Raw genomic sequence first — 27,822 nt, forward strand, 5'->3', positions numbered from 1 at the left:
CGCTGGAGTTATCTGTGATGGAGATGTTTGTCACCGTGCTGATTGAAGTTTACACATTAAAGTGATCTGTTTGAGTTGTTCATCATTATAAATTGCTGGTTGTTATATACTGTGGTTGGAACACCAACCTTTAGGCATTATTAAACTGTTGTAAAACACTACTTGAAAAATCAGAAGTACAGAAAATACCTACAGCCGTATGTATGGGACATGTTTGACAAATTCTTGTTTACTGTAGACATCTAGACCAAGACTGGAGTGGAGACAAGAATTTCTGGACAGCGCTATATCAGACGACCGGGCATGTGAGGGCTTCATAATGCGGTTCCTGACAAGGGCATCTTCTGGAGCAGCTCGAGGCGACTCTTCCTCTTCCACATGGACAGGTATGCCAGCAATCAAAATCTACTATATAGAGGATGGTGGAGAGAGCCGGCGATAATGAAACCATGCTTTTTAGGCTTTAAATTTGAATGACGAGATCCAACATATTATTTCGAAGTTTAAAGAAACGATGAAGGCCCCCACATCTCAATCTGCACCTGAATATACAATGCTACGCTGGTATATAACGCTCTCCGCTGTCCCAGCTGACATCTCATTGAAAACGCTGGCCTGACATCTCATGCAGTTCTAATATGTAACGCTGGTTTTGATTCAGAATGAAATCTCAGAATTCCTATTCTGGCTTGGGCATTTTATCTTCCCAAGGAAACCTAACGCTCCTGCACACTTGAGATCTGCCAATTTTCTGACATTAATGATTGCCACCGCTCTTCTCCATTGAACTGTTTGCAGCTTGTCCCAACTCAATTACCATATCAACGCCATTCTGCCAAAAATTCTGCGCTTGGCATCCACTCAGCGATAATCAACCTTTTCATTAATCTGCTCAATGACTTGGAATCCGCTCGACTGCAATCAATTGTTTCATTAATGTGACTACAGATTATGTTCATTATTTAATTTCAAAGGCGTTGCCCGCATGTTCGTTTTTGGTTATCACTGAGGATTGCAGATTCATCCTCGTTTTGTACTGAAGATGACAACACTGTCAATTTTCATACCATGTTATCGCAGTGGTCACCCAAGATTGGGCCCAGGTCAAGCTAACGATGGTCTTCGAAGGGGTTTTCCAATAGGTTTAAGTGGAGTGAGAGCCATGTGCAAAAGAGAGCGGGACATCACCACTATTAAAGAGCTTGCAGATGGGAGTCGAATGTTTTCTTTTGGAGCATCTCATTCATCAGGAAACAGGAGGAGAGCAACTGATTTTTCCTCATCACATGTGGAACACATGGCATTAAGTAACAGTTCCTTCCCAAGGAGAATGCCCTCTAATTTCAATAGACAGTCCCCAATTCCAATTTCTGCAGTTAAAAAGGAAGGAGGGTGTATTCGGAACAGAAAGCAGGAGAACAATGCTGAAAAGGTGCAAAATAATTTTGATTTAGAGAATGTTACTGGAGAAACTGATAATGTAAACCACAGTAAAAGAGATCATCGCCTTTCTCTGAGATCATCATCTACATATGCGAGGAGATCTCCAATGCCATCTCTTAATGATGGATCCAATCCAGATATGAATAAATCATCTAACTCATCTGTTGAAGGTGACATTTTTGCTCTCTTTAGGCGAATACAGGCTGAGTCTACTGTTTCAAAAGAAAATCCGGGAAATGATAAGAAAAATAGTAACATTTCTTCAAAATCTAAGAAATCCGCAGATTCTGTTTTAAGAGTGTTATGTCAATACCCTGACAAACCTAAGGAGGAAATTGAAGAAGAGCCTAACCAAAACATATTATTATTGGGAGGATATGAAAAAATGACTACAATTACTAAAGTATTAGAGTTCATGAAAACTCTTATACAATCTACTGTTGATGACACATTACAAATAAGCAAAGGCTCTCTCTCTGAAATTCAGACATGTCTACAAAATGCACAGGAAAAGATCGAATTTTTGCAGCTTGAATCTCAGCTACAACAAGGAGAATTAAAACAGAGGAGTCATTCTGAACATGTTTCTGTTCAGAACACTGAGACTGCAACCCATCAGAAGCAAGTCAATAATGTTACAGTTGATTCAGATTTAGTACCCAATAATGTAGCAGCTGTACATGCAGATGCAGAAACTCAATTTGCACTCCCCAAGCCCATCATCAGACCTTGGGAACAGCTTGTCCACAACAAGCACAGAACTGGTCTTGGATATGACAAGGACTTGTCCTTTCATATTCCAGACTACTCAAAGCCCATTCACTTTCAGAGTGCTGGATTAATTCATGACAGTTCACTTGCTCCTCATGACAGTTCAACTTCAGCTGTTCCAGATTTTGCCCCTCTTCCATAGCAGCAGCAACAACAACAACAACAAATTGTAAAATGCCAACACTGTGAACGAGTTGGCCATTTGAAAGATCATTGTTTTGATCTTCATCCATGTACGCACTGTCATAAAACCAACCATTCTTCACACAGATGCTTCAGAAACAAACGTCCTACAATAACAAAGATTCATCTTGGATGGATCGCTTCTTGGCAATGGGCATCAACAGCCAAGAAGATATTCCAAACACATGTCAGAACTTGTTCCAGAGTATTGAACAGTCTTGCAGTTGAGTTTTCTCCATCATCTCACCTTGTATCTGACAGGGGGGGAAATGATGGTCATCTACAAGCTTCAAAGCCACATCAAGTGAGCCTAAGCCACAACCTGCCGCACCAGTTTCAGAGTTGTAGCCAGAGACAAAGATGCCTGTGAACATGCCTTCAGTTAGCAATCTGGGACACTTCCTCTAGCAGAAGACTTCAGCTTCTTGCCAGTTTTGGAAGAATTCCAGGAACACAATTGGGGACACTTCCTCTAGCAGAAGACTCCGGATTCTTGCCAGTTTTGGAAGAGTTCCAGAATTTCATTAAGCATTCCAGAGTTTTTGGTCATCCTTAAACCATCACAGGTTGAGACCTCCCTTTTATGGTTGAAGGTTTCCCTCTTTAAAACAATAGGATCACTTCCTCTAGCAGAAAACTTCAGTTTCTTGCCAGTTTTGGAAGACTTCTGGGAACTGCACTAAGCGTTCCAGTGTTGGTGGTCATCCTTAAACCACTGCCCTTTATACCAACATTTCATAGAGCACATTCAGCCTAGTGCTGCCATGCATATTTGCACATTTTGTATTTCAGCTCTCTTCTTGGACTCATACATAACCCTTAGGATTAAGGGGGGGAATGTTGGACACCTAATCCTAAATGGGTTAGTGTGGAAGATGAATAGACTAAGTAGTCCAAGAGACCTTGGGATGTGAAACCCAATGGTCACAACAATGTACTATAAATGTATATCAGTTGTTAATAAAAATTGTACTGCATGTTTTATCTTTCATATTCTCTCTTGCTGTCCGTGTGTGTTTAACAGACATACTTCCTCTAGTTTAACCAGAGCTTCCTCTTTGTCCGATCTCTTTTAATTTCCATGCCTAAAATATAGTTTGTAGCACCAAGATCTTTCATGTCAAATTTGGAGGACAAATGGGTTTTCAAATCCTAAATATTTCTTTGTCATTTCCAACCAGCAACATATCATCCACATACAAGACCAGATAAATAACACAGTCACTAACTAATTTAAAATACACATAGTGATCTGCTTTGCTTCTGGTGAAGCCAAGTCCTCGTAGAAATGTGTCAAATTTATGATACGACATCCTTGGTGACTGTTTTAACCCATACAAAGACTTCTTTAACTTGCATACCAGTTCTTTCTTACCCTTCACCGCAAATCCTTCAGGTTGCTTCATGTATATTTCCTCTTCCAGATCCTCGTGAAGAAATGTTATCTTCACATCCATCTATTCTACCTCAAAATCAAAGGCAATAGCAACAGATAAAAGTAATCTAATAGAAGTTACCTTGGAAAAAGGAGAAAAAATATCACCAAAATCAATTCCCGACACCTAGGAATAACCTTTTGCTACCAACCGAGCTTTGTATTTATCCACCTTTCCTTTTGCATTTGTCTTCTTCTTGAACACCCATTTTATGCCAATGGGTTTCCTTCCAGCTGACAACTCCACCAGATTCCATGCCTCATTTTTGTGCAAAGATGCCATTTCATCAACCATGGCCTCTTTCCAGAGTTTTCCATCCTCTGAATCTACTACTTCTTTCACAGTTCTGGGATCATCATTAGTAATAGATAAAGCAAAGTTTGAACAAAAAGTAGATGGACTATACCTTTATGGCTGTCTTCTTTCTCGAACTGATCTTCTCACACCCAGGGTTTGTGGCTCTTCATCTTCTGATTCCTCCTTTGCTGTAAAATCTGAATCTCCCTCCTTAAGCTCAAACTTTATCTTCTCAGGTTCCTTTGGTTGGAATTCATGTTTAATAACATATTTTACTTCTCTGAACACCACATCTCGGTTGTACACAACCTTCCTTGTTACTAGGTTCCAAAGCTTATAACCCTTTAAACCATCCTTATACCCAATAAAGATGCACTTTTCAGATTTACTATCCAACTTGGTTCGTTTCTCCTTTGGAACATGTACATATGCATCACATCCAAATATGCTCAGATGTGAAAGAGAGGGTTTCTTACCAGTCCATACCTCTTGTGGAGTCTTATCCTCCAACGCTGATGAAGGTGATCTGTTGACCAAGTAACATGCTGTCTCCACCGCCTCTGCCCAGAATTCCTGTCCTAACCCGACACCACTGAGCATGCTTCTTGCCCTTTCCATCAACATCTTGTTCATTCTTTCTGCAAATCCATTTTTTTCAGGTGTTTACGGAGTAATCTTCTGTCGTGCTATACCACACTTCTTACAAAATTCTTCAAATTTCTTACTGCAAAACTCTCCATCGTTATCTGTCCTCAACACCTTTATCTTCTTCTCTGTCTAGTTTTCCACCAGAGCCTTAAATTCTCTAAACTTGTTAAAGACTTCAGATTTATTCTTAAGGAAATATATCCATGTATTCCTTGAGAAGTCATCTATAAATGATACATAATACACAGACTTACCCAGTGATGGAACCTTCACAGGTCCAAACACATCACCGTGCACAAGTTCTAATATCTGTTTTTCCCTCTTACCACCAGAGGTGAAACTCACCTGATTCTGCTTCCCATATACACAATTTTCACAAAAGTCAAAATCCAGAGAGCTATTACTCATACCTTCTACCATACCTTTACCATGAAGTATTCGAAGGCCCTTCTCTGTTATATGTCCAAGCCTTTGATGCCACAACATGGTCTTTGCTCCAAAGACCACTAGGTTTTCTGCTCCACTTTCAGGAACCACAAAGCTGTTGCACCCATCAACAACAGTGCTACCTTGCAGCTTGTATAGAGTTCCAATCTGAAATCCTTGCGTCAATACCAGTGCTCCCCGAACCATCTTGCAGGTATCCTTCTCGAACACTGTTTTTACACCTGCATCATCTAGCTTGCTTACAGAAATCAGATTTCTGGCAAATGCAGGAATATGCAGAACACTCGGAAGTGTTCTAACCCTTCCACCTTGCAACTTCAACTTTAATTTTCCATGACAAACAATTCTAGCCTTCCTATCATCCCCTAAGAAGAAATCACCACCATTGTATTTCTCATACTCGCAGAACCACTCTCTATGGGGAGTGAAGTGAAAGGATGCACCTGAGTCAATCAACCATGCCTCATGATATAAATGTGTACTTGAAGAAGCCAAGTACACATCCCCACCTTCATCTGAGGTGGTTTTCGCCTCTATAGAAGGAGCATCATTAGATCCCTTTCATTTATCAGGAGCTTTAGATTTACAGTCCCTTTTGTAGTGCCCTTCCTTTCCACATCTCCAGCACACCACCTTTATAGGTTTTCTTGGAGATTTAGATCTCCCACTCGATGACTTATTTTTGTTTCTGTTCTGGGACCATCCTTGTACAGACAAGGAATCACCATTCTGGCTCTCCATATTTTTCCGTTTCATCTCCTTTGTCAGCAAGGATGTGACTATTTCATCAAATTGTAAGGCAGTTGCATTGCTACCTATTGCAATAACCAGACTATCCCATGAATCTGGTAGAGAACACAACAAACTGATGCACTTATCTTCATCTAAAATTTTAATATCAATAGATAATAACTAACTTACCACAGTATTAAATGAATTCAGATGCTTTGTCACCGAGTCTCCATCTTTCATCCTCAGGTTATACAACTTTTTTCTTAGGAACAGTTTATTCACCAGAGACTTAGATTGGTACAAAGTCCCTAACTTGTCCCATAAAGTCTTTGCCGTAGCTTCCCCTGATACATTTAGCAATACTGAATTTGAGACACACAATCGTATTGTGCTCTTAGCCTTCCGATCCAACTTCTTCCATTCTTCATCGGACACTCCCGTTGGTTTAGTACCTGGATCTACCGTGACCCGCTGATCTTTACCCACCAACAGATCCTCCATCTTAAGTTTCCATAACTCAAAACTATGACCGTTAAATTTCTCAATCTCTATCTTTCCACCGCTCGCCATATTTTTTCACCACCAGAATCGATCCCACAGATCTCCCACTGAACAGGGTCCACCACAGGCCCGAGCGAAACCCCTTAGAAACAAAAGCATACCATTGAAGCCAAAATAGCTCTGATACCAAATGTAGGTTTTAACCCTTTATAGAAATTACTTGCATACGAATTCTAAAACATAGAAAATAAACAATGCGAGAGCATAACACATAAAACACATATACACATAGATTTTCCGCTGGATCCCAAAACTAGGACTACTAGCTTGATTTTTCATTATGTTCCTTTCAATGTTACTATACAAATTTATACATGCTGAAGCATCCAATACCATGGACCGAAAACCTTTGTGTCCAAAACCATGGACCGAAAACCATCGCGTCCAAAACCATGTGCGAAAAACATGCACAAAACCATAGGTAGGTCTGCCCAACCTAATATAGGGTCCAATTTTTTTTTTTTCCGGGGCACTGCACCCGGACCCCGTAGAGTGGGGTTACCTGCACCCCTCAAACCCCCAGTGACCCCCCCGCTACACAATCAGCGCAACGAAGGGGGGGCTTCGACCCCCCTCTAACCCCCTAGTTAACTACGTGGGCTAGTCATGGAAAGAATATAACACAACCCAACAATGAAATCAAAATATATTTCTAGAAGGAAAACCCTCATGAACATGCGAAATATAGTTGGACTTCTAACCGAATAGATATTAGTCAATTGTAGTGATACAATCTGCGAGTCGAGTTTGATAACTATTGTTTGGTAATTTAATTGATGTTAAATTACTTCATAAATTATCGACCAGGGCTTGTAAACTGATGAAGTGTATGTGTGCCATTTGTGCTAGGATTCTTTATTATGTGAGTAATTTTCAAATTGAATTAGGATGTTTTCATGCACATGTTTTATCACTCAAAGTAAAAATATTATCACTCTTGCAGGAAAAGAAAGTATCACACTGACATAAATGAAACTAATTTGAATAATGAAAATAAAATCTAAATCTTCTTCACACTTGACAGAAATGAAGCTAATCTTTAAGTGCATAAATAAATATCAAACCAACAAAATCAAAATCTTCTTCACACTAACATAAATAAAACCTTGAATAAATTACAAATTACAAATCAAATCAATCTATCAAAAATTTACATGTGCATAATAAATCCTTTTGATTATTTTCTTCGCCATTCACACAATGAGATTAGATTTATGAAAGGAACTCTATACAACAAATTGTATTCTAAAATCTATAGCAAATTCTATCTTGACTGTCACAAATGCTTCTCTAGAAATCAAGATTATAATCAATGTGATAACTTAATCCTATGAAACATAAAACTTAAATAAGAATGAAACCTTAAATCTCCCAGGGGGCCCTCTCGTAATTGTAGGTATGCAGAGATCATCAAAGATTAACCACGCATTTAGAACTTACAACATAGTGGAATAATGAGCTCGCTTTAATAATTGTAAAGATTATTTTAAACAATAACTAGTTTGTCATCGTCGTGTTGAGAGGCAGGTTTTATAACCTCCTTCATTAAATTGTTTGGAGATTTCTAAGCCTATCCTACTTGACAGAAGCTCTAAAAATAACATAAGATAACATGAAATAGCGATTCTTCATGATTTTCTATCGAAGAAGCAAATCATGAGGAAAAATATCAGCTTCATCCTTATCATCGATCTCCTCGCTGTTGGGTTGTGTTATATTCTTTCCACGTAGTTAACAAGGGGTTTGAAGGGCACCCGTAACCCCACTTTATGGGGTCCAGGGCAGCACCCCGGAAAATTTTGGTTTTGGACCCTATGTTAGGTTGGGCAGACCCACCTATGGTTTTGTGCATGATTTTCGCACATGTTTTTTGGACGCGATGGTTTTCGGTCCATGTTATTGGACGCGATGGTTTTCGGTCCATGGTATTGGACGTGATGGTTTTCGGTCCATGGTATTGGATGCTTCGGAATGTATAAATATGTATTGTAACATTGAAAGGAACATAATGAAAAATCAAGCTGGTAGTCCGGTTTTGGGATCTAGGGGAAAATCTCTGTGTATATGTGTTTTATGTGTTATGATCTCACATTGTTTATTTTCTGTGTTTTGGAATTCGTATGCAGGTAATTTCTATACAGGGTTAAAACCTACATTTGGTATCAGAGCTATTTTGGCTTCAAGGGGATGCCTTTATTGCTGAGGGATTTTGCTCGGGCCTGTGGTAGACCTTGTTCAGTGGGAGATCTGCGAGATCAATTTTGGTGGTGAAAGAAGATGGCGAGTAGTGGAAAGATAGAGATTGAGAAATTTAATGGTCAGAGTTTTGAGTTGTGGAAACTCAAGATGGAGGATCTATTGGTGGATAAAAATCAGTGGATCGCGGTAGATCTGGGTACTAAACCAACAGGAGTGTCCGATGAAGAATGGAAGAAGTTGGATCGGAAGGCAAAGAGCACAATACGATTATGTGTCTCAGATTCAGTATTGCTGAATGTATCAGGGGAAGCTAGAATGAAGGCTTTGTGGGACAAGTTAGGGACTTTGTACCAATATAAGTCTCTGGTGAATAAACTGTTCCTGCGGAAAAAGCTGTATAACCTAAGGATGAAAGATGGAGACTCAGTGATAGAGCATCTGAATGCATTTAATATTGTGGTAAGTCAGTTAGCATCTGTTGATATTAAAATTTCAGATGAAGATAAGTGCATCAGTTTGTTGTGTTCTCTACCAGATTCGTGGGATAGTCTAGTTATTACAATAGGTAGCAACGCAACTGCCTTGCATTTTGATGAAATAGTCTCATCCTTGCTGACGGAGGAGATGAGACATAAAAATATGGAGAGCCAAAATCGTGATGCCTTGTTTGTGCGAGGGCGGACCCAGAACAGAAACAAAAATAAATCATCGAGTGGGAGATCTAAATCTAAAGGGAGATCTAAATCTCTAGGAAAACCTGTAAAGGTGGTGTGCTGGAAATGTGGAAAGGAAGGGCACTACAAAAGGAAATGTAAATCTAAAGCTCTTGACAAAGGAAAGGGATCTGATGAGGCTCCTTCTGCAGAGGTGAAAACCACCTCAGATGAAGGTGGGGATGTGTACTTGGCGTTTTCAAGTACACATGTAGATCACGAGGCATGGTTGATTGACTCAGGTGCATCCTTTCACTTCACTCCCCATAGAGAGTGGTTCTGTGAGCATGAGAAATATGATGGTGGTGATGTCTTCTTGGGGGATGACAAGAAGGCTAGAATCATTGGTCGCAGAAAACTAAAGTTGAAATTGCAAGGTGGAAGGGTTAGAATGCTTCCAGGTGTTCTACATATTCCTACATTAGCCAGAAATCTGATTTCTGTTAGCAAGCTGGATGATGCAGGTGTAAAAACAATGTTCGAGAAGGATACCTGCAAGATGGTTCAGGAAGCACTGGTATTGATGTGGGGAGTTCGGATTGGAACTCTGTACAAGCTGCAAGGTAGCACTGTTATTGATGGGTGTAATCGTTCTCTAGTTCCTGAAAGTGGAGTAGAAAATCTAGTGGTATCTGGAGAGAAGACCATGCTGTGGCATCAAAGGCTTGGACATATTAGAGAGAAGGACCTTCTAATACTTCATGGTAAAGGTATGGTAGAAGGTATGAGTAATATCTCTCTGGATTTTGATTTTTGCGAAAATTGTGTATATGGGAAACATAATCGGGTGAGTTTCCCCTCTGGTAGTAAGAGGGCGAAATATATATTAGAGCTTGTGCACAGTGATGTGTTTGGACCTGTGATGGTTCCATCACTGGGTAAGTCTATGTACTATGTATCATTTATAGATGACTTCTCAAGGAATACATGGATATATTTCCTTAAGAATAAATCTGAAGTCTTTGATAGGTTTAAAGAATTTAAGGATCTCATGGAAAATCAAACAGAGAAGAAGATAACAGTGTTGAGGACAGATAATGGTGGAGAATTTTGCAGCAAGGAATTTGAATAATTCTGTAAGAAGTGTGGTATATTACGACAGAAAACTATTCCATATACACCTCAGCAAAATGGAGTTGCAGAAAGAATGAATAAGATGTTGATGGAAAGGGTAAGAAGCATGCTCAGTGGTGCCGGGTTAGGACAAAAATTCTGGGCAGAGGCAGTGGATACTACATGTTACCTGGTCAACGGGTCACCTTCATCAGCATTGGAGGATAAGACTCCACAAGAGGTATGGACTGGTAAGAAACCCTCTCTTTCACATTTGAGGGTATTTGGATGTGATGCATATGTACATGTTCCAAGGAGAAATGAACCAAGTTGGATAGTAAATCTGAAAAGTGCATCTTTATTGGGTATAAGGATGGTTTAAAGGGTTATAAGCTTTGGAATCTAGTCACACGGAAGGTTGTGTACAGATGAGATGTGGTGTTCAGAGAGGTGAAAGATGTTATTAAACATGAAGTCCAACGAAAGGAACCTAAGAAGATAGAGTTTGAGCTAAAGGAGGAAGAATCAGACTCTACAGCAGAGGAGGAATCAGAAGATGAAGAGCCACAAACTCTGGTTGTGAGAAGATCATTTTGAGAAAGAAGGCAGCTTGAAAGGTATAGTCCATCTACTTTCTGTTCAAATTTTGCTTTATCTATTACTGATGATGATCCCAGGACTGTGAAGGAAGCAATAGATTCATCGGATGGAAAACTCTGGAAAGAGGCCATGGTTGATGAAATGGCATCTTTGCACAAAAATGAGGCTTGGGATCTGGTGGAGTTGTCGGCTGGAAGGAAACCCATTGGCAGCAAATGGGTGTTCAAAAAGAAGACAAATGTAGAAGGAAAAGTGGAGAAATACAAAGCTCGGTTGGTAGCAAAAGTTTATTCCTAGGTGTCGGGAATTGATTTTGGTGATATTTTTTCTTCTGTTGCCAAGGTAACTTCCATTAGATTACTTTTATCTGTTGCCGTTGTTTTTGATTTTGAGGTAGGACAGATGGATGTGAAGACATCATTTCTTCACGGGGATCTAGAAGAGGAAATCTACATGAACCAATCTGAAGGCTTTGCAGCAAAAGGTAAGAAAGAACTGGTATGCAAGTTAAAGAAGTCTCTGTATGGGTTAAAATAGTCACCAAGGATGTGGTATCAGAAATTTGATACGTTTATACGGGGACTTGGCTTCACTAGAAGAAAGTAGATCACTGTGTGTATTTTAAATTAATTGGTGACCGTGTTATTTATTTGGTCTTGTATGTGGATGATATGTTGTTGGTTGGAAATGACAAAGAAATTATCCAGGATTTGAAGACCCATTTGTCCTCCAAATTCGACATGAAAGATCTTGGTGCTGCAAACTGTATTTTGGGCATGGAAATTAAAAGAGATCGGGCAAAGAGGAATCTCTGGTTAAACCAGAGGAAGTATGTCGAGACAATACTGCAGAGGTTTAATATGCAAGATAGTAAACCGGTGAAGGTTCTTATTCTTGTAGGTGTGAGGTTATCTGCTGAACAATGTCCCAAGACACAAGAAGAGGAAGAGGATATGTCCTATGTTCCATATGCAAGTGCAGTTGGTAGCCTGATGTATGCAATGGTCTATACTAGACTAGACATTGCACATGCAGTGGGAGTATTCAGTAGGTTTATGTCAAAACCAGGAAAGGAGCATTGGACAACAGTGAAGCGGGTTTTCAGGTATTTGCGTGGCACTAGTGATTATGGTTTGTGCTACCAAGGAAGACCGGGATTGGACAGAGTGTTGCATATTTGTGGCTTTGTTGATGCAAATTGGGGTGGAGATCTGGATCAGAGAAGATCTACAAGTGGGTATGTGTTTAACCTATTTGGAGGTGCAGTCAGTTGGATGAGTAAGAAACAATCTGTAGTGGCACTATCAACTACAGAGGTAGAATACATGGCAGCCACTCATGCAAGCAAGGAAGCAGTTTGGTTGCAGAGATTGTGTTCAAGTATGGGGTTAGTACAGGGAGCTATAAGGATAGACTGTGACAGCCAAAGTGCAATTTTCTTGGCAAAGAACCCTGCATATCATTCAAAGACAAAGCACATTGATGTTCAATATCACTTTGTGAGGGATATGATTGAATACAAAAAGGTGTTGCTGGTAAAGGTGGACACTTTGAAGAATATTGCAGATGCATTGACAAAATCTGTGAGCTTTGAGAAGTTCTCTTGGTGTAGAGAGACAATGGGCATTTCAGGGCTGGAAAAATGACTAAGCTCTCTTGTGGCCCCCTGTGGAAAGAAAACAACAAGTGGGAGAATGTTGGGTTGTGTTATATTCTTTCCACGTAGTTAACAGGGGGTTTGAAGGGCACCCGTAACCCCACTTTATGGGGTCCGGGGTAGCGCCCCGGAAAATTTTGGTTTTGGACCCTATGTTAGGTTGGGTGGACCCACGTATGGTTTTGTGCATGATTTTCACACATGTTTTTTGGACGCGATGGTTTTTAGTCCATGGTATTGGATGTGATGGTTTTCGGTCCATGGTATTGGATGCTTCAACATGTATAAATATGAATTGTAACATTGAAAGGAACATAATGAAAAATCAAGCTGGTAGTCCCGGTTTTGGGATCCAGGGGAAAATCTCTATGTATATGTGTTTTATGTGTTATGATCTCACATTGTTTATTTTCTGTTTTTTATAATTCAAATGTAGGTAATTTCTGTATAGGGTTAAAACCTACACTCGCTTGCCTGATTCGTCTTTGGCTCCTTATCCGCTGGGTTGACTTCCACATTGACTTGCTCATATGACATCCCTATCATCTTGATGGATCATGGGGATATATGGATATCATTATGATAGTTGTGAGCTACATGTACGTACTTTTCTTCCCTTAACTGATGTTGCAGAACCTACAGATTCTTCAAGTAAGCTGCAAAATCGATCATTAACTGCAAAATTGATGCAATTCAGTAGCTTATGCAAATATTAAATCAAATAATAAGGAAACAATGAAACTATTGATAAAAGATGATTAAATACTTGTTTTTTCCAATAACCTTGCAAGCTGACACTTAATTGGAGTTATTATGGTAAAAAAGGAAGAGAATGGAGTGAAAGGAGTTTAAGGAAGGTGTAAAAAAGGAACAATTTTGGTCTTCAACATTCCCCCACACAGAAGATATTGTATGTCCTCATGCACAAAAAATCAAAATTTTGTGACCCATTCTGTCACCGAGCTACCTCCAAGGCTTGAGAAAGAACATCTAAATTAGTATTCTTTGTTTTTTTGGTTCTGGTTGCCATCCTTGGTTTCTTCATTAAAATCCTGCACTGCAAACTCCTGATTTTACTCTTGAGAAGTTTATTTTTAACCTTTAACTTCTTGTTTTTCTTGTACCAGTGGAAAAGATGTAGGATAATATTATCATTTTGAGTCCTTTGAATATCATTTTTCACCTTCATTGCTTCACGTTCTTGCTTCAGATACTTGTTTAACACTTCTAGTTCATAAATTTCCTAGTTAAGAGCATTTTCAATTCTAGATTCTTCTAGAGGGTTGAAATGAACTTCTTCATTTATAATTTCTTCTTGATTTGAGGATAAATCAACAACTTATCCTTGGGCTTTTTGTTCAAGAGATTCCATATAATCATAGATTTCCTCTTGAACAGAGTCGATTTCTGGGATCTTTCTTGCTGGACTTGCAATTGGTGATGGTATTCTCTTTGCTTCTTCTTCTTCTAAATCAACAAAACTTGGAGACTATTTAATGGCTGATTTCATAAGTCGTGCACTTCTTCTTGATGGTTTTTCAGCAGTGAGAGCACGCTTTTTCTTGCTAATTTTGTCTTTCTCTATTCCTTCTTTTGATGGGCCTTCATTTGTACTGACGGGTTTCTTCTTTCTAAGACTCTTTCAAACATTTGAAAGAGGGGTTTCAGCATCAAAACCTTTTTGTGTATGCTCATCTTGTGGTAATAATTGCGCAGGTAAATCTTCATTTTGAAGCTTAAGGTTTGAGGGAAATTTCCATTGGATTCTTTTTATTTCGGAATTGGGTTCACCTCGCTCAGATTCTTTAAAATGATTTCGAACCAGAAAATCCTCCCAATTATCCCCTTTACTCCTCAAATGGGATTCAATTAAATTTTTTACTAACCCATGAAGATACGAAGCGCTGTCAATAGACTATATTTTCGCTTGGATGTTAACGACCATTTTTCTTAAACTATAGAGTAGGAAATATGGAAAATTGATTTTGTTTCCATCAATAAAATGCGTCATCAACAGAGCATGATAAAATAACATATTTCCAAACCTACCCTCACAAGTTATAAACTTTTGAATGATTAACAAATTTCTCCATTTAATTTTTAAAGTTGTTACTGGAATTCCTTTATTAAAAATGGAGATGTCCATACTTGGGTTTTTAAGGAGGATTTCCCAGTCTTTTTATTTTATTTTATTTTTTGGTTTTTAAACCAACTTTCCCCAATTCTTTATAATCCTGTAGCTTCTTCCACAAACGACTATATCAATACTAACCTAATATCTCCAATTTATGATTATATCCCATCATAGGCTGGAGAAAATGATTTAGGACCTCCTTCTCATGCCCATCGAACTTCTGAAAGTACTGTAACCATCGTGCCTGCTGCAATTGTTGTTTCATCTATGGATAGGCTTCAAGAAACTTGGTTTCATTCGGCTTAGAACGCACAATAACTCCCATGCTGAAGAAGTTTTAGTCCTCAATTTCCCTTTTTGAAAAAACTATGGAGTTAGTAAGGACGAGATTTGGGTAGCAATTGAGATATTTTCGACAAGGAAGGATGGAACAGAGTCAAAGGAAGTGGGATATAATGTGAAGGAAATGGGATAGTGTACAGGAGAAATGGGATGATATACATAGAAAGTGGAGTAAATTCGAACGATGGAAAGGTTTAATAACTCATTTAAAGCTTGTAACAAAATATGATCATTAGAAATTGTAGATTGGATCATAAGAACCAATGTCATTTCCTCACAAGGATAATGATTATGTGAAATTGTGGTGGCAACGGTCATTTACAAATTATCATCTATTTATTTCATAACTCAATGTTTTTCCTTTATTATTTAACTAATATTTACATACATTTCATTTTTCCTTACTAATTTACTATTTTTGTAGGTTTCTCAGGTTGCTTTAGGCTGTGATTTTCATTCAGGCTACTTTGGCCATGATCTTCATTTAGTTGGCTGTAATCTATCAAGTCAGTTGCAAAATTTCATGAGAGTTGCAGATTATTGACAATTCTGTAGCTGTATTATTTTTGCAAAAGAGGAATAAAATAAATAGGACAAGAATATGGAAATTAAAAGAAAATCTAGGCTGCCAAGAATTCTTGGTTTTCAACTTAGATTTTCTATATAAATATGCCAACAATGTTGGTTTTCATGTTTATAAAATTATTATTATTATTTATTATTTTTTTTTTTCTTGAAAACGAAATTAGAAGGCTAAGTTGGAGAGGAAGAAGAATATTCCCTGACCAATTTCAAATCAAGATTATCTTGCAAATTTCTTATGAACTCTTCCTTTGTCAATGGTTTATGATATATTCATAATCTATGACCATTTACAAGGAAAGTTACTTTTTCTTCATCAATGGTTTTAATTCTGACTGATCCATTATCAAAGACAATTTCAATCTGATAAGGATCATAAGGACCAAGCCAATGAGTTTGAAATTTTCCATGAAAATCTTTAAATTTAGAATAAAAAAGTAACGCCTAATCACACGGCTGGAATTTCCTATCTTTGATAAAATTATCTTGCCATCTGGATCTTTGCTATTGAAATATGCTGGTTTTGTGAATAACATCTTGTTGTATCTCATCAAGTTCATTCAATTGCTCCATTCTTTATTTTTGGGCTTTTGATAGATCAAGACCAATTTTACTGTTGTTTTGAAGGTCTTTACTTGGAACTCAATAGGAAACAAGAATTTCTTCCTATAAACAAGTTCATAAGGAGTATGCCCTATTGTGTTTCTCCGTGTGGTATGATATGCCCATAAATCTTCTGGAAGATTTTCTGCCCAATCCCTTCTATGCAGATGTACAGTTTTGGTAAGAATTGCTTCAAGTACTTTATTAGTATCTTCAACTTGTCCATTTGCTTGTGGATGATATGGAGTGTATTTCCGATGTTTGATTTTTTATTCCTCCATTATCTTTTGCACCAACTTGGATGTAAAGTGAGTACCTTGATCTGTCACAGTTTGCCTTAAGACACGAAAACGAGTGAAACTATCCTAAAAAAGAAATGAAACTACAACATTTTTAGCAGCAAAAGGAAGTGCTTTAGCTTCTACCCTTTTGTGACATAATATGTACAAACAAGAATGTACCTTTTTTCCCTTGATGGTGGATTGATTGTACCAACAAAATCCAGAGCCTATTTTTCAAAAGGTTCAATAAGTGCCTGAGGTTGTAGAGGCGTTTCATCTGAAGGAACAAGCTTTCCCATTCTCTGACAACTATCACATCTCTTAGCATATTGTTTGGCATCTTTAAAAAGAGAAGGCCAATAATATCCTAAGATAATGATTTTATAGGCAGTCCTTTTATCAGCAAAGTTTCCTCCACATGGTTCATCGTGACAAGCCTTTAATATTTCTGGTACTTCATCTTCTCTGAAACATCTTTGAATGATTAAATCAGGACCTGTTTTGTACAATTCTCCATTTATCCATGAATAAGATGCACTAGTTTGAATAACTTTCCTTTTCTCCCGAGGAGACAAATATGAAGGTAACTTTCCTGTGGCCAAATAGTTAGAAATATCTGCAAACCAAGGAGATTTAATAGATACTGCAAAAAGATATTCATCAAGAAAATTATTTTTTATAGGAACGTCCTTATTATCATTTTGGATTCTAGATAGAAGATCAACAACTGTATTTTCCTTCCCAGGCCTATCCAAATTAGTAATATTGAATTCTTGTAATAACAATAGATGTCTTGTAACTTTGCCATTAGTAATTGATTTATTCATTAAATATCTAATTGCATAGTGATATGTGTGAACAAAAGTTTCATAGCTAGTGATATAAAGTCAAAACTTATTAATGGCATGTACACCAGCTAAAAACTCCTTTTCTGTTACAGTACAATTGAACTTTGCAGGAGCCAAATTTTTACTTGTGTAATTAATGAGATAAGGAGTCAAATATTTCTGTCCCAATGCAAATCCTAAGGCTGTATCTGAAGCATCAATTGAAATATTAAAAGGAAGACTCCAATTTGGTCCTCTTAAGATGGGTGCTTCAGAAATCTTTTCTTTCAATGTTTCAAAAGCTTTTTGGCAATCAGAATTCCAAATGAATTCACAGTATTTTGTAAGTAATTTGAAAAGTGGAGAGGCTATCTTTGTGAAGTTTTTTATGAATCTTCTGTAATAACCAGTAAAACCAAGAAAAATTCTAACATCTCTTTGACAAGCAGGAACTGATAATTTAGAAATAACTTCTACTTTAGATGCATCCACTTTAATTCCATCTCCTGAAATGTGGTGGACTAAAATAATTCCCTCGGTGAACATCATATAACATTTTTCATGGCTTAATGGGAGATTTATTTCTTTGCATCTAATTAGAACTTTTTCTAAATTTTCAAGAGATTCCTCAAAAGAATTACCATAGACAGTAAAATCATCCATGTAAACTTCCACAAAATCATGAATTAGATCAGAAAAATGCCTAAAACTTCCCTTTGGAATGTTGCCGGTGCATTACATAATCCAAAAAGAAGTACCCGGTAAGCATAAGTTCCCCATGGATAGGTAAGAGTTGTTTTGTCTTGATCTTTCAGAGCTACTTGGATTTTTTTATATCCACTAAAACCATCCAAGAATGAAAAATACTTTTTCCCTACCAATATATCAAGGACTTGATCTATAAAAGGAAACAGAAAATGATCTTTTAAGGTAGCTTTATTCAATTCCCTATAATCGATGCATACTTGCCATTTTCCATTTTTATTTGGAACAATCACTAAGGGTGAGACCCACTAACTATTTGATATTGGGTAAATGAAATTCACATTCAATAGTTTTTGTAACTCCTATTTAACAATTTCCCTTAGATTTGGATTCATCCTCCTTTGGGGTTGTCGAACTGGTATGGCAGTTTCTTCAATATAGATATGATGCATACAAGTATTAGGATCAATTCCTTTCATATCAGTGTATTCCCATGCATAAGCAAATGAATGTTCTTAAAAAACCTTTATCAATTCTTTATTTTGGGATTCTTACAAATTATCATTAATATTCAAAGTTTTTCGTGGAAAGATTTCTATTAAAGAATTACAATTTTTTTTCCATAGAATGTAAAACCATTTGATGAGATGATAAATATTCAACATTACATTGTTCTTGAAATATTTTCTCTTTTTTACAATATGAGGAAGAATCATTATTATTCATCATATTTAAAATTTGATCTTCTTCATCTATTTGTGAAGTAGCAAATATTGGTTGAATATCAAGGTCTTCATTATCATCATCTATCCAAACTTCACTTTCTAATTCTATTGTTGCTTTTATAGGAGGATATAGTGTGAATTTTTTAGTAGAGATTCCACCATAAATAAACATATCACCAGATCTACAACTTATAAAAGCATCAACTGTAGCTAACCATGGTCTACCTATAGTCGATTGGTGTCCTCCTAAATTATTCTTGGGAGTTGAAATCATAAAATCAACAGGATATTCCCAAGAATCTAAGGAGATAGATACATCTTCTAATACACCATAAGGTTTGATAACATATCTATTTGCTAACTGTATTAATGTTAGTGTGTATTGAAGATTAGAAAGTTTTAATTGATCCATAGTTTGTTTACTCATGATATTGATAGCTGCTCCTACATCGATCAATGTGTTTGGAAGATCGACACCATTAATGTGTGTTTTTATAATGGGACTACCTGGATCTAGATATTTTTGAACTTTTGGGTTTCCCATCATAATATCTGAAATTTTTCCAACTAATTGAATTTTTTTAACTTCTTTTTTTTTCTTCCTGTTTTTTTAATGCTTAACTCCCTGATTGTCTTTGCAAATATTCGTATTTCCCTTATAGCTTGTAACAAAGGAATTTTGATGCAAACATTCTTCAGTTCATCTAACATATCATATTCAGGAAACACAAATTTTTTTTCTATCCCTTTTTCAATTTGTAGCTTTTTAGGAAAAGGTGGATTTTGAACAGAAACAAAAGGTTGTTCTGCAATGGGAGTTGAATTTATTGAAGTATCATGTATAGGGGTGATTTCTTTCTGAGGAATTTCTTCTTGATTAAGAGATGTTTCTTTCTCAAGGGGTTCATCCTCTCCAGATTCTTGAATAACAACAAATGGTAACTTCTTTTCCAAAACTCTACCAGATCTAAGTTGGAAATTATTTAGATCTAATGGAGTTATCATGGAAGCTTGGAAATTCTGACCTTCTATATTGTAAACAAGTTGTGAACTTTTATTATTCGGATTTGGAAGTGGCTGAGTAGGTAGTTGATTGGTTTTTTGGTGGTATGATGTGGATGGTTGGTGGGCTCCAATATTGCAACAATGATGCTGCAACTCCTAGGACTCCCTTCTTTACTTTTATCAACTCGGTAGTTCGTAACAAACTTGGAAGCGACGGTGCTATTTGCACAAGTACTAGCTCTTGTCGCAGGCTGTCATTTGATCAGCTGGCACAAGTCTGCTAGGAGCTTAAACCAAATTCTATGAGCTCTTAGAAGAGGCTTTTAACTGTGATGGACGAAATCTAACTCAAAGGAGGCTAGTCTACTTGCAGAAAGAAGCTGAAAGCTGAAAAGAAACGCAAACCCTAGTTTTACCCATTAACCCTACCTTTGCAAGAAAAAGAGAGGAAACTACTGAAATGGATGCCATGGACTGCCGTCAATATGAAATGCATGTACTTAAGCTATTTCTGAAGGAAAATGTGGAAGAAACATCTTTTTGTATTTTTGAGTAATTTTGTAGGATTATTACGCATGTGCTTTAACTATGTTTAACTGTGCAGGGGTTTATTGGCGAAAGGAAATGGAGTGGGCATTGCAGGAGGTTGGGAAGGTGAAAATAGGGCCTAAGGGGTCCCTAGCACCATTCCAGAAAGTTTCACAGTGATCAGATCTCGAGAAACTACTCACGTGATCTTCTATAGGAAGTCTACAGGGGTTCTACAGGATGTTCTACAGGAACAGGCCGAAAGTGATTTTTGAAGGTTTGGAGGAGGAAAAATGGTGGGAAAAAGGAAATGAAGGTTGGATGAGGGCGTTAGAGGGTCTAGGACTCTGTTAATGAAGATCAAACATGAAGGTGATGGCTGGATTGGTTCAAAGGATAAGAAAGCGATTTTGCACAAAAACGTAGAAATTAGGGTTAGTTGGAAAAGTGTGGCAAATGGAGGGAAGAAATCTTAAGTGAGGGGTTGGAACAGGTTGTATGATGGAGGAAAGGTAGGTAGGGATGTGTTATAGGTGTTCTTCACATTACTTTCCAAAAACTGATCCAAACAAAGACAAAAAAAAACAGAGATCTATCTACGTTGACCTAATCTACTCTTAAAAACTAGAAATATGATGAACATCAGTGTATAAACATAAAATAATGCAAGAGAGCTATGGAAACTAAGAAAGAACAGATCTGAACATGAAGACACAACTAATATCAACTTTTCCAATTCAAAATCTAACACTAGCAATTGCGTGGAAAGGCAAAAACAATGTTTTTGTGGCAACAAGTATGCCTTGGTCTCAGCTCATGGTCCCAAGGAGGGAGAGATGAGATCTAGGATTGCTTGATGGCCTTTTCTCAGATATTTTCTGTTACCTAACTGTCAAATCAACATGAAGCATGAAAAGCTATCTTAACTATAAAAAACAACCTAAGTAGCAAAGCAAGATCTTAACCTAAATAACAGAATTTATTCTATGAATGTAGCAAAGACACATAAAAGTATACAAAGGAGGTATTGGCACTTGTGTTGGGCCCAACCCCAAGAGCTACAACATCCTAAGAAAAATCAAAGTTGGTGCAATGCTGGATTCATCTTTATTGATAAAAAAATAATAGTTACATCCCAAAAACTGTCTACAATAAAAAGCTCGAAAATATGTTGATACAGGGCTAACCTACTGACTAAAATCTAATTAACATCTGACTAAAATCTGACTAACATCTGCCTAAAAACTTACTAAAAACTGACTAACTGAACTGAGCCCCTAAGCCTTATTTATAAAAATTGAGGACCCCAATAGCCTTCCTAAACTTTAGGAACTTGGCTGCCAAAACTTGCAGTTAACAACAGTCCTACTTGACTTGCTTGGCTGCCCCTTGTGCTCCAAGTTTTTGATGGAGAATTTGAGGTAAGGGCTCATAAATGGAGGAGACACCTTCCTACAAATCCTCTCCCTTGTTCTTCCATGAATTTGGCTGCCAAGTGCTCATTAAACCTTTGATTTTGTCTCAAAATTGACCAAAAATCTGCATAAATCACACATTAGACTTTTTGGCATAATGACTAACCCAATTCACTCTATTAGTATAAATATAATAAAAAACATGCAATAAACTAATGAGAATGGTGGATTAAGTCGAATTAGGAGGTTAAATGAGCCCATATAATTACCCATTTCTGGGGCTCATCATCACCCCCTACTGAAGGTGTTGCTCATCCTCTGAGCAACTGATCTATCTCTTCATTCTTGATGGCTCTGGTGGCCTCCCTATCATCCCAAGCTTCTGAAGTGGCATGCTCATGTGTGCCATAAAATTTTTCCTTCTTTCCCATTTCCTTCCACTGCTCCTCCTATTCTGCTTGTTTGAATTCTTGTGCTTTTCTTGGCCTTAAAATACATGGAGGTGTGCCTTTTTCCTTTTCCTTTTCATTTTGTAGGTGTGCTTAATGCAGCAAGCACAGTTGCTGCCTCCCTTGCCAATATCTCAGGTGATTTCTCCTCTTGCTATTCTTTTTCCTTGCTTCCTATAGAAATCCCTGTGTCAACTGTTTCTATGTGTGTTGCTGAGATCCCAGGGTGTGTCTTTTCCTTTTGTTTTTGTGTGCCTGCTTTGGCTGTGGCAGCCTTCATTTAGGCTTTTTCGGCCTTCTCTGTCCTACTCTGCATCCTCTTTTCCCTTGGTGTTTTTGCTGTTGTTTATTCCTCTGTTTTAGGCTCATCAATCTGGCCCATTTCCCCTTTTATTTCTATTCTTTCTGTGCTTGAATGTCCTGTGTTCCTTCAGCATTGGTTTTCTCACCTTCTTTAGTGTGTTCTCCCCTTATGAATCCTCCGGGCATGGTGAGAGTGCTCTATTTATGTTTTAATCAGAAAAGGAAATGCTCAGGCAACCAAATAGTCTATTTGAAACAGAGGATAGCCGAATTTGGTTTCCCCTGAACCCAAGAAGGAATTTCTCGTGTGTCCAATATCAATTAGCAACAATTCCCTTGTTTTAAGACTGTTGTCACCCAGAACTCGACTGTTTGCTTATGAAAGGAAGAATTTTGTTTTTACAGGCAGAGCACAAGGATCAGTTTCTCTTCTCAGCACACACAGAGATATGCAAATCCAATTTTTTTTTACACATGCACAGGCTGGCCTCCAGGGCTGCATATATCTTCCCTACAGGAGAATTTAAAACGAAAATGTGGAGGAGATTTTTGATGCAGGAAAACTGGGGAAACTCACTGCAATATGTAGGCAAATGTTTTACTTCCACTACACATGTAGACTTTTCCTATAATTTTCCAATCTGATGCCGTTCAATTCACCACCTTGCACAAACATATCATGCATAGAGGAGTTTTTTAGAGCCTACCTCGTTTTGAGCTTGAAATTCGCAGAAAATCCTGGGTTTTCTTTCTGCATGGATGTTTTCTGCCTTTACTGTAGAAGTCTTCTTGTAGACAGTGTTCCTATAGAATGAAACTGCACTTCCTGTAGAGCCCGATAGGCGGGAGATTTAAATTCACAGGCAGAAATATGGCGGAGGATGATTGGTTAGCTGCTCTGGAAGTGGTAGATGTGCACTACAGTTGAGAACGTCGTGAAGGCACAATGAACAAAGAGTGGTGAATGCGTTAACTGAGTTGTCTTTTAACGTCTAGCGTGATTCGTGGTGAGGAGATGAGGTGGCCGGATGTACGTGGCCACATGCAGACTACAGTGCTATTATGAAACTTCATCTTTTTAACGTATTAATCACTTGACATCATGTGCACTAGAGTTCAGAACATCTGCCACTACCTGTTGTTTTAAATTTCTCGTGAGTTGATTAGACACGTGCGCTAGGTGATCTCCAGATGAGTGCAATCGAACCAGCTGAGGGTGTCGGGTTAACTGGCCAGCTTTCTGGCTTAATCCAACCATTTCATTCGTTCATGAAGTTCTTAAATTACATTCATGCAACAGAGGAACAGGTTTAGTCACGTACCTGGAAGTCGAATGCGTTTGCTGTGAGCTGTTGTGGCCTTTCCTTTTGCTGCATGCCTTTGTTTTTGTGGATGCATGCTGGTTTGGTTACTGATACGTGGCTATTTTTCTTGTGCAGGAATCCTCTGGCTAGATCTACGCTACAGGAGTCTACTTCCACCTTCAGATTTGCACCCTCATGCTGCTGATGCTAGATTTTTGCAAGATAACAACCTGTTTTTCCCATAGCTCCCAAACGATAGATCGGATTGACCTGAAATTTTTTGAGCATGTTTCTATCATCATTATGCACCTACCATGGAAACATTGTGGTCAATGGATGCACAGATTTCAAGAAAAACTGAAAATGGCTGAAGGTGACAGAGGTCAATTTCTCAGAAACCATGCACTAGAATTGGCTGAAATTGCTTGGGCAAGTTACTATCACCTATATGCATCTCTCCGTGAAACAGGTTTTGAAATGGATGCACGGATATGGAGAGAATGCAAAAATGGCCGAAGGTGATGGAAGCTGATTTCTTGGAAACCGTGCACTGGAATTGGCTGAAATGGCTTAGGCATGTTGCCATCATCCCTATACAACTCCCCATAAAACAATTTTTTAAATGGATGCACGGTTTTCAAGTTAGGGAGAAAACAAATTTCTGCTCTATGTATTTTTGTATCAGAGCATTCTGCAGTTTTTGAAAACATTATCTTGGGCTGTAATGCAGACTTGGGTCTCGGCTGATGAGGAATCTAGATGGAGGGTAACAGGTATGGTGAGTGAAAAACTGTTGCTTGATTTGTCATTAAGGAGTTTTTGCTGGCAGTATGAAGAAAACAGGATTTTTGTGTGTGACTATGCAGGAACATAAAAAAAATGAGTGCAATGGAGGTGTACGAAGATGGAAAAAGGTGACATATGGTGATGGATGGAAGCAGGGGTGTTTACAGGCCTCATGGATAGGTTCTCAACCTTCAGGTCCTTTTCTAAGATCGATTTTTGCTTGTTTGCAGGTTCTACAAGAACTTCTTGTAGAAGACACAAAACTTCCTGTAGAAGGTGAAATCTTAGTCCGAATGAGACCAAATCTTGGAAAAGGGTAGTGGTCATGGAGGAATGGATTTTGAGGGATGCTTGCAGCCTGGTGTTGACCTCTGTCTTTGTTTTTTGCGATCCTCCTAACCTACAATGTCCTTCCTGCAACCTGCAATTATTTAACAGAAATTAGGTTTATTTTTCTTTTTCTCTTTTCTTCTTTCTTTTTCTTTTTTTTTTGAAAACAACTAGGGCGTCTCATGGAGGTTTTCACCCTAATTTCCTGCCCTAGGCGCCTCCAAGGGAGGTTTTCACCTAGGGATCTTATTCTCTTTTTCTTTTCTCTTCTTTCCAACCCATTGACCGCCTCATGGAGGTTTTCAATCAATGAGCCAATCTGAGGTGCCTCCGAGGAGGTTTTCACGTTAGATTTTTATTTTCCCCTTATTTTCATTTTTTTCTTTTTTCTTACCCTACCCTACTTGAAAAACAAAATCATTTTCAATTATAAGAATACTTCCAATGGAGCCATGTGCACATCGAGATGATAGATAAAATGATGTGGAGACTTGAAATTCATTCTTTGACAGGTATCCAGATTTCATAGACCAAATGATTTGACTTTGAAAGGATCAAGCATAGCTGAGGAAGAGAGTACTGCTGCAACTTAGTGACCGTCTGGAACCATATCTTAATATAGCTCTAATATCCTTGGTCCTTTTATTGCTCTGGATCATTCTTCATGTCACCTTCTACCATGACCTTCTCATCTTCCTCTTTTCGCTTATTTTTCTCTTGAATACACGGAGGATTTGATGGTAACCATGAGGGAGCTCTCTCGATCTCTGATTCTGATGTCTTCTCTTCATCAAGTGCAGCCCATGGTTCTTTGATCTCCTCTTTTGAATCTTTTTTTGCTGGATGTGGTCCTTCAATGCTGTCAATATAATCTCTTTTTTGCAATACTCTTTCTGAGCTATGGTGAATATCATTGAGCTCAAGAGGAGTTGTTTCGAAATGTTGTGCCTCAACATCATAATTGGGTTGAGCTACTCCAATGTGTAAGTTTGGAAATGGTGGTACGGATAGTTGAGTGGGGGTGTATATTTGAGATAGATGTGGATGGAGTTGTGGTTGGGCAGGTGGTTTCCCACTATATACTTGTTGAGCCTGCTTGTCATTTGGGTTCGGGCTTGGTTGAGCAGGCATTTGGGGTTGCCTTGGTGGAGCAGGAGGCGATGGTTTCGGTTGAGCAGGTGGTGGAGGTAAAGGAGCAGGAGGCGATGGTTGCGGTTGAGAAGGTGGTGGAGGCAAAGGAGCAGGAGGGGAGTTTTACTGGGGCCTCCACCCGTGATGAGGTGTATTCTACTGAGGCTGTGGCTGAGCATAGGGGTGAAATGGATGAGCGCTGGTTGGGCATAATATGGAGATGTGAAGGACCAAGAAGGAGGTGTGGATCAGGAAGAATGAGCAGGGGGACCCCAAGAAGGCATGGAAGTGGCTTGATAGGGGTTGTAATAGGTTTGAGATGTCCCTTGCATTCCCTGCTGGTAAGGTATGGGTCCATGTGGCCTCCTTTGGTTCATGAAATAGAGTGCTTCAGTGGCTCCTTTGGCCCTCTAATATGCAGCTTTGAGTCTGGGTAAGGAAGGGCACTGATCCGTAGGATGGTCTCTTTCACAGACAAAACACACTTCTATAGAGTGCAATGGACATTCGTTCCTAGGATGATTTTTAGTGCACCTGGGACAAAAGATGGCCAAAGCCCTCTCGGCTTCCTCTTTCTTCCTTTGGATCCACAAGGTATCTATTTGCATGGAAATATTCTGTCTGATCTTGCTCTTGACATCTTCCCACATGTTTCCAATTTCACCTTCAATGGATGAGTTGGAAGAAAAGGTACTGCTCCCAACATTTTTGTTTCTAGCCATTTGTTCCAGATGAATGTTTTATTCTTCTTCTCCCCTAAAGGTTCTTCAAATATGTCTTGCTCTCCACCTAGGGGTTCTTCTTAATCACAACCATCGAAGAAGAGAAGGTTGGATGTGTGAAGCAGTGGGGGTGTTGTGTAAACATTTTTCTGACTTATCTCTACTACTATAAGGCATGAAAGGAAATCTTTTTGGTTGATTTTTGTTTTTTTCTTCTTGTACCTGAAAAACTGAAATAGATTGAACTGCAACTAACTAAAATCTATCTTGCTGAAATGAAAATGCAGAATTGAAATGAAAGCAAGAAAATTCTAATCTATTTTGCTGAAATGAAATTACAGGAATGAAATGCTAAGCTACGCTTGCAGAATGGAAATTGCAAAATTGAAATGCTAATCTACGCTTACAGAATTGAAATTGCGGAATTGAAATGCTAATCTATGAAAGCAGGAAATATCTAATCTACGCTTGCTGAAATGAAATGAAAGCAGGAAATGTCTAATCTACTTTTGCAGAAATGAAATTGTAGAATGAAAATGAAATAAACTACTTAGCAGAAGGTTGTAGTAGAAAATAGAAGAATAGCAGCAATCACAAAGTACTCTGACGCTTCCCTGGAAACGGCGCCAAAAAGATGGTGGGCTCTAGTATTGCAGCAATGATGCTGCAACTCCTGGGACTCCCTTCTTTACTTTTATCAGCCCGGTAGTTCATAACAAACTTGGAAGCGACGATGCTATATGCAAAAGTACTAGCTCTTGCTGCAGGCTGTCACTTGATTAGCTGGCACAAGTTCGCTAGGAGCTTAAGCCAAATTCTATGAGCTATTAGAAGAATCTTTTAACTGTGATGGATGAAAGCTAACTCAAAGGAGGCTAGTCTACTTGCAAAAGAAGCTGAAAGTTGAAAA

General features: G+C 38.3%; 1 protein-coding gene across 1 annotated transcript in view; it reads left to right on the forward strand.

The window, feature by feature from the left end:
* Positions 1 to 1,042: 1,042 nt before the first annotated feature.
* The window catches only part of LOC149238519 (uncharacterized), a 52,637-nt gene continuing 25,857 nt past the window's right edge, over positions 1,043 to 27,822 (forward strand). Inside the window, exons 1-2 of the mRNA XM_089369587.1 lie at positions 1,043 to 1,846; positions 15,641 to 15,722. Of these exons, the coding sequence (XP_089225713.1) occupies positions 1,043 to 1,846; positions 15,641 to 15,722 (886 nt within the window). The remainder of the gene's footprint in view (positions 1,847 to 15,640; positions 15,723 to 27,822) is intronic.

This window comes from Pinus tabuliformis, chromosome 8, assembly GCF_031772625.1.
Source record: "Pinus tabuliformis cultivar Carrire ecotype Pingquan chromosome 8, CPIR1, whole genome shotgun sequence".
NCBI classification, from domain to species: domain Eukaryota; kingdom Viridiplantae; phylum Streptophyta; class Pinopsida; order Pinales; family Pinaceae; genus Pinus; species Pinus tabuliformis.